Source organism: Lactuca saligna, chromosome 8 (genome assembly GCF_052625555.1).
Source record: "Lactuca saligna cultivar CGN05327 chromosome 8, ASM5262555v1, whole genome shotgun sequence".
Taxonomy (NCBI): Eukaryota; Viridiplantae; Streptophyta; class Magnoliopsida; order Asterales; family Asteraceae; genus Lactuca; species Lactuca saligna.
This window is the reverse complement of record NC_136424.1, coordinates 158,295,200-158,302,992: the sequence shown is the minus strand read 5'-3', so window position 1 is coordinate 158,302,992 and position 7,793 is coordinate 158,295,200. Positions and strand designations below refer to the sequence as shown.

At 33.3% G+C, this 7,793-nt stretch overlaps 1 protein-coding gene across 1 annotated transcript; it reads right to left on the bottom strand.

Moving 5' to 3' along the window:
• Positions 1–1,793: 1,793 nt before the first annotated feature.
• LOC145010230 (uncharacterized) lies at positions 1,794–5,059 on the bottom strand. The gene is made up of 3 exons (XM_078968796.1): positions 3,025–5,059; positions 2,706–2,758; positions 1,794–2,612 (listed from the first exon to the last, which is right to left on the bottom strand). The coding sequence occupies exons 1-3, from the start codon at positions 5,057–5,059 to the stop codon at positions 1,794–1,796; spliced, it is 2,907 nt and encodes a 968-aa protein (XP_078824922.1).
• Between the last annotated feature and the right edge of the window lie 2,734 nt (positions 5,060–7,793).

Below are 7,793 nucleotides of genomic sequence, written 5' to 3'. Positions count from 1 at the left end.
GGCCAATCGGTAATTTGATCATCATCACTTTGGGCATCATCACTTTGAGTATCATCATTATATATCACTTGTCTGTTCGGAAGTTGTACATGTGAGAGATCAACATTGAATTGAACCGGCGGTGGAGGTTGGGTGTTTGGATTTTGAGACATGAACATTTGCTGCATTTGTTGATTAAATTGTTGACTCAATTGTTGAGTCAACTGAAGAGCAAATGCATTGAGGTCTACATTATTTGTTGAAGGAGTCGGGATATTATAAGGTGCTACATTTTTCACTTTTCGACCAACACCCCGTGTATGACCTCTCCTTTCTCCAAGTACAGGAGCCAAGCATTCTAGCTGTTTTACTTTTGATTCATCACCACCAACCTCGTCCAACATTTTCTTATACTCATTTTCAATTTTAACCTACAACAACAAAAAAAAAACAATAAACATACATATAAACATACATTAGTTTTTTTTTTTTAATTATAATTAATAAGAACAATAAGTCTAAAATTTCATCATACCTATCATAGCAATCTACTTTCGATATATTTAATGTATTTTTAAATAGCAATATAAGCAATATAGGTAATCCACTTTTAATACCATAATAACATAGAAACTTTTTACTTACCCAATCTTGTTGTGCTCGCATGTTGCACCATCCACGGCCTTCTTTATAGTGACTCTTCTTCCAACCCTCAATATAATTCACCTTTCCTATTGCTTTTCTCTATATAGAGTTAGAAAAAAAAAAAAAAAAAAAAAAAAAAACTATTGTTAAGATTTCATATAACCGTTAATAAATCCTTAAATAATACTAAAAATAAACTTACTTCCTTAAACCGTTTTTGGGAATAGGGTTCCCTCCCACGTGAACTTGGATAAAGTTGTTTTCCTCTGTTCTCACTATTTTGTACAGACTTTCCCTTCCATTTTTCATTTGTCTAAAGCTTGTCGATAACTTTTCCCCACTCTTTTTCAGAATGTGTCCGTGGGGGATTTCTCTTTACGAATTCTACATCCTTATAGCCTCCCAGTGTATCAAAATGTTCCTTTAACTTCCCTTTCCGACGCCTGTAACACGATGCACAATCACTGTCGATTCCTTGAATCATTTGATTTCAGAAAGGTGCATCTCGGAAAGCTTCAATATCAAAATAATTCTACAAAAGAAAGGATTATTACACATCTAAAAATTATAAGATTTAAATAAAAATAAAACATTATATTATATACTTACATGCACTTCGAAATAAACTTTCTTTTTGAATTTTGCAGGGACATCTTTCCAACTTGGATAGTGAAAAGGGACAAATTTTGCAACACTATTTGAGACACACCGTATGTAAACTTGGTAATTGTCTCCACAAAACTTAAATTGTTTTCCCGTAAGTTCAATTTCAAGTGGTAGTGTCCCTTTGTTTTTATCAAACATTTGTTCCAAATTTATGTTTCGTCCATTCATACGAGTTTTCTTTGGCTTTGCTACATTGACACATGTAATTGAAAAGCTAGTATGTTAAAAATATATTCAACATGAAGACATATTTTATCATAAGAAGTTACTTACATGACTCACAGGATGTCGGGATCTTCTGTGGACGTCGGGGAGGTTCATTCCCACCATCTCCACCATGGCTCTGTGCAACATGTGCCGACATTTCTTTGATTGAAATAAACAATAAAAATAAATTAAACAAATATTATAAGAAACAATTAAAACATTGTAAAAACTATCCATTAAAGATACAAAAACATTACAATACATTCAATCATAACCATCACTAGAATAATATGTGTCTACAAGATCATCATCGTTTTCATCATTTCAATAATTTCATCTTCTGAAGGGTATGTATCACTATCTTCCTCATCATCATCAATGAAACCTTCATCGTCCACAATAAGAGCATCACTTGATTCACCAAGTTCATGTAAAGTTCCCTGCATTAGCAAATAGCCTAAGTCGGCGACCAAGTTAGAATGAAGTGATTGATCATCCACAACACGGGAAACACATCTCTCAACAACCACATTTGATTCACCATCATTACCCACGTCGATAACCAAGTTATAATCAGATGATTGAGTGTCGTGTAAAACATCTACATCATTAACAAGATCGAGACTTGGATGGTCCCAATGTTTTCGATGGTGAACGTCTTCCACAACTCTCCAATTATTTCCATTTCGAGAAGGATCTTGAAGATAAAACACTTGTTTCGCTTGTGTGGCTAAAATGTATTGGTCACCATCGTACCATGCATTACCGACATACCATTCACGACTGATGTCAATAGAAACGATACCATTTTTCTCAACAGACCGTCTTTTCCCAGGTGTATTAAACCATTTGCAACGAAATAGAACAACCAAGTAACCACTTAAATAGTTCAACTGGATAATCTCCGCCAATTGACCATAAAATGGTGTACCATCTTCTCCAAGTGTAAAAACACCACTGTTCTGAGTAGTACGTCGAAGCTCACGATCATATACTACAAATCTAACACCATGGACTATGCAAGCAGTGTAAGAATACGCGTTCAACTGACCATGTGCCAATGCCTTTAATTCATTGGTACATTCAGGGGACAAATTTCTTTCTAGTCGATAGACCTAAAAAGATATAAGATTAATAACTTCTAATAATATTATACTTTAGATTTATATATAATATATGTATAAAATATATCTACCTTATCACTGAACCATGAAGAAAATTTCGCTTTTACATCTCTTCCCGGATTTTAGATGTAAATTCGCTGTATGTAGAAGAAAGGGTTCAAATTAATTTATCACAATGCCGAAAAATAAAATATAAAAAATGAAAATACTTACGATATATAGCATTTAACTTCATCGCAGTTGTATAGTACAAACCAATGCAATGCTTTCAAGGCCTCTTTAGAAAGAGAAATGATTTTCTTTTTCGACATCGGACAACATTGTAACGAAAACACAGAAAACCGACTCTTCGGAATGCCAACATCTGCATTTCTTTCGGGATGATTAAATTTGGTTTGTATACCATCAAGATACATGGAGCAGAATGTCAACGCTTCATCTGCAACATAACCTTCTGCTATTGAACCTTCAGGTCTTGCTTTGTTTCTTACATAAGCTTTTAACTTTTTCATGTATCTTTCAAAAGGATACATCCATCTCATATGTACAGGCCCTCCAAGAATAGCTTCTTTAGGTAAATGTAGTACTACATGAACCATTATATCAAAAAATGTTGGAGGATATATCAACTCCAGATTGCATAAGATCTTTATCAATTCATTATGTGCTTTGTACATGTCTTTCACATCCAATGTCCGTGCACAAATTTTTTTAAAGAATGTGCAAAGGTCAATGATTGCTGTTGAAACATTCGTAGGCAAACCAACTCGAACCCCTATTGGTAACAATCTTTGCATGAGGATGTGATAATCATGAGACTTTAACCCAATTATATTTGAATCATTAGGAAACACCTTGTTCTTAAAGTTTGATCCAAAATCGTCAGGTAGTTTGACTCCTTTAATGAACTGACATAAACGTTCTCGATCAATTGGTTTGAAAGAGTAATCTGGATGTGGTAGCATGATCTTGTTGTTATTCTTTTGTAGCCATAAATTGTCTCGAATACCCCAATTTTCCAAATCTTCTCTTGCTTTTTGTGTGTCTTTTGAGTTTTCATTCTTCAACAAAGTACCCACAAAACTCTTAGGCACATTTGTCTGCACGTGCATAACATCCAGATTGTGTTTTAGATCTAAAGAAGACCAATAACTAAGCTCAAAGAAGATACTCCGTTTGGTCCAGTTTAACTCTGACTCTGTACGCTTTCTTTTCACACCCCCACCATAGCTAGGATGTTTCCCTGGAATACGATCCGGGAGACAGTCTAGTTGCTTTAATATTGCTGCATTACTGAATCGTCGGGGAGGCTTTCTCGACTCTTTTTTACCATTAAACAACAAAATCTCCCTCCATTTGTGCTTGATATGCAAGAATCTTCTATGACCAACATAAACTATCTTGTTGGTTATACGACATGAAGGTGTGTCTTTATTGCAGGTAGAACAAGCTTTATAACCTTGACCACTCCATCCGGAAAAACTGCTACGAGCAGGATAATCGTTGATAGTCCATAATAGTGCTGCATGCATCGTAAATATAGTGTTAGTTGCTGCATCTCTCATTCGCACTCCTTCGTCCCACAACATTTTCAACTCGTCTACCACAGGCCTCAAGAAAACATCAATGTCCTTCACAGGTGATTTAGGACCAGGAATTAGCAAAGTCAACATGAAAGAAGACTCTTTCATACATAACCATGGTCGGGTATTGTACGTTGTCAATATTATCGGCCACATACTATACGACTGATTCATGTTGCAAAATGGATTAAAGCCATCAGCAGCCAAACCCAAGCGAACGTTCCTAGGTTCATTGGCGAACTCAGGATAACGCTTATCAAATTCTTGCCATGCCTTCCCATCAACTGGATGATACATCTTACCATCATTTGACTGCCTTGTATGATGCCAAATCATGTCTTTTGCTGTGAATCTAGAACTATACCTTCGACAAAGCCTGGGAGTCAAAGGAAAATAACGCAACACTTTTTGTGCCACTTTCTTCCCCTTTGTGTTTTTGTCAACCCATCTGGTCTCGTTACAAATAGGACAGTTTTGCTTTGACTCATTCTCCTTCCAAAACAAAGCACAATCATTAACACAAGCATGTAGAGATTGATATCCTAACCCAATTTTTTTCAGCTTCTTCTTAGCTTCATAGTGTGAAGCTGGAATCGTATTTTCTTTTGGGAACGCAACTCTTAAAAACTCTAAAGGTTGGTCCATGGAACTGTCTGTCCATTTATTGATGGCTTTCATGTGCATCAGTTTTGCTACAAAGTTTAGGGAAGACATCCAACTACAACCAGGGTATAGCTCTGTATTAGCCTCTTTAAACAATGCATCAAATTCTGGGTCTAAACCAATTCCTTCTCTATCAATATTTCCTTCATGTGTATTTTTCTCTTCCATAACATCATCTATTGCATCAAACATTTCATTTGTTGTTGTAGTATGGTTTTTAGGAAACCAAATGTTTTCTAAATCCGAAGAAGGATATTCCTCCCCGTGATGAATCCATATACGATATGATTGAAGAAATCCACGGTCATGTATGTGGGCATAAACTGTAGTCACAATTTGTCGATACATATTCGCACAATCTCTACACGGGCAACATGTTTTTCCTTCACCATCGACATGGTTCTTTGCAATCTCTATAAAGTTTCTAAGACCTTTTAGGAATTCTAGAGAGCTCCGATTTGGCAATGTAATCCAACTCTTATCAATTGTCATAACTGTTTGATTATCAAGAATTAGATTGTATGTGTAGTAAATATAAAACTAATTTATTTTTATTTAGGATTTATTTTTCATATTCTTCATATTATATCATCTTACTTGTATTGTTTTATTTTTCTATAGTATTCTACTTCTACTTTTATTGCTTTATTTTTTTATTTTTTTATTTTTTTTATCAAATTTATTATTGTTAATTCATATTCATTTTCTATTTAAAAAAACATGTTTTTGATATATAATTGATGAAATGAATTTGTCATTTGGATAAATATTCAAGATTGCTTCTTGATAAGAAATAAATGAAAATTGTAAAATGGAATCGAAATTATTAAATCAAATTAATGATTATAGAAAGGTAAAAATAAATACAATAAAAAGAAAGTCGCATTATTCTTTTATTATAACGTATAATAATACGTGTAGCATTTTAAGATCTATTGTGCATGTGATGATTCTTCCTCGAGTTTTTATCAATTTGCCATGATTCGTTTTAAACTTTTAATGACTAATATAGAGATATTATATTTTCTTTATAAAATATATTTTAATGCATTTTTTAGATTCCTATCAAACAGATTGGTAGAATATTTGTTGTGATACTTTTTTATTTTAAATTAAATTTCTGGTTTTTTAATGTTACTTCGTTATAAAAGCTTATTGTTGTTGTTTTGGACTTTTCAATAAATCTAATTACTTATTTTGATCTTCAAGGTATCGTATTTTCTTCAGATCAAAACTCGCCTTAAAAAAACTATTATTATTTTGAATTAATTAAAATAAATATTATAATCTTTTTCTTTGAATGACAAATCTAATATATTCTTAATTTCATTTATATATGAGTCGGGGGCTCGGGACAGAAGCTCTTTGCTATATAACAAATATCTTGGATCTTATATTAGAAGTGAGTACAATATTTTTTTAATGTTTTACAAAACATGTAGTTTAAAAAATATGTTAAGCCAATAAAAAAAATTATTTAGTAAACAGATTTAAAAAGAAAATGGATATGAATTAACATACTTTGTGTGCTTAATTCGTGTTAAGTTATATATCATACTTTGATAAAACTAGCAGTTATAGCAAGAAATAGCATTGTACTTTGATAAATGAAGACTATTATTATTACTGTATCACTTGTACTTCTTCTCAAACAGTAAGGGGTTATATCATCATCACATACCTGATATTGTCCTTGAATTTGACTTTGACTTTGAATTTGACTAGTCCTTAGTCAGCTGTCCAACTCAGCTCAACAACTTCTCTTTCCTAGATGTCAAAAACATGATATGTTAAGTATCATGAATTATAAAGATTAGAGACCTAGTGTGTTAAGTATTATGTCTGATTAAGAAGTATCAATTCCAACAATATATAAAGCATCATTTAGACATTTACAAAAACATCCAAACACCATAAGGATATTTCATATGCATAATGATATGTATGATAAAGCACAAAAAAAGTAGAGAAGAACAAAAGCAAGAAGAAAACTACCCGATATTTCCAAATGCTGCAATTGGATTTGTTGTTGTACCTGTTCAGACTGCCCTAATTGCTGTTGATATTTCCCCCGCCCTATATTCACCAAACACACTAATTAATGCACTTGAAGCAGATGTTTCAAGAGAGCGTGAGTTGGTAAAATCACTATTCTCTAAAATCCAAACACTGAAAGATGCCTTAAAAGCACATGAGACGACCGGAATGGAATTGGCAAAGGTCAAGGAGGCTAATGAGAGAATGGAAATGGAATTGGTTGAATTAGGAACTAATCTTGTTGAAATGGAAACATTGGTTGAATCAAGAACGTGTGAACTTTTTGAAGTAAGAAAGGAGTTAGAGAAAGAAGAAAATGAGTTAATAAAAGAAAAGTCTTTTTCTGTCTATGAATGCATATACTTCTAATGTTAATTGTATCTTGTTCATTATCATGTGTAACAATTAGTACATTATCGCACTAATTTACACAAATACACATAGTGGATATGATTAAGAAGAGGCTATGAATATTTAGAAGTTTATGCATCTGTTATCTTATGGATGTTAAAAGTCTATGTCTACATATGCATTCATAAATCTTAATATGTATATATAGATCCCATAATGTACATACAATATAGCTTAGGAATGTGGGTATATGATTAAGCAGTGGCTATGAACATTTGTTTTCTACAACATCGAAACAAGGAGAGTTCCAGAGGTTCAAAGTAGCAGATTGAGAGGAGATAACATGGTCCGGGTACCATGATTCGTATCGTATTGAGAGGAAATAATATGGTTCGAGTGCCATGATTCGTAGCTGATCAGGAGGTGATCACATGGGTCGAGTACCATGATTGGTGGCGGTTAGCGCTTCTAGTTTTACCGTTTATTCTGTTGTGATTGATTAGGCTGAGATCAAATGTGATAGAGTATGGGGATAGAG

Excerpts from the sequence above, each read along its gene's own strand:
- LOC145010230 (XM_078968796.1), bottom strand. The coding sequence starts at position 5,059 with ATGTTTGATGCAATAGATGATGTTATGGAAGAGAAAAATACACATGAA. Across the intron at positions 2,759-3,024 it reads CTGCTCCATGTATCTTGATG|CGAATTTACATCTAAAATCC; the intron begins GTATACAAACCA and ends TTCTACATACAG. Across the intron at positions 2,613-2,705 it reads AAAGCGAAATTTTCTTCATG|GTCTATCGACTAGAAAGAAA; the intron begins GTTCAGTGATAA and ends ATATCTTTTTAG.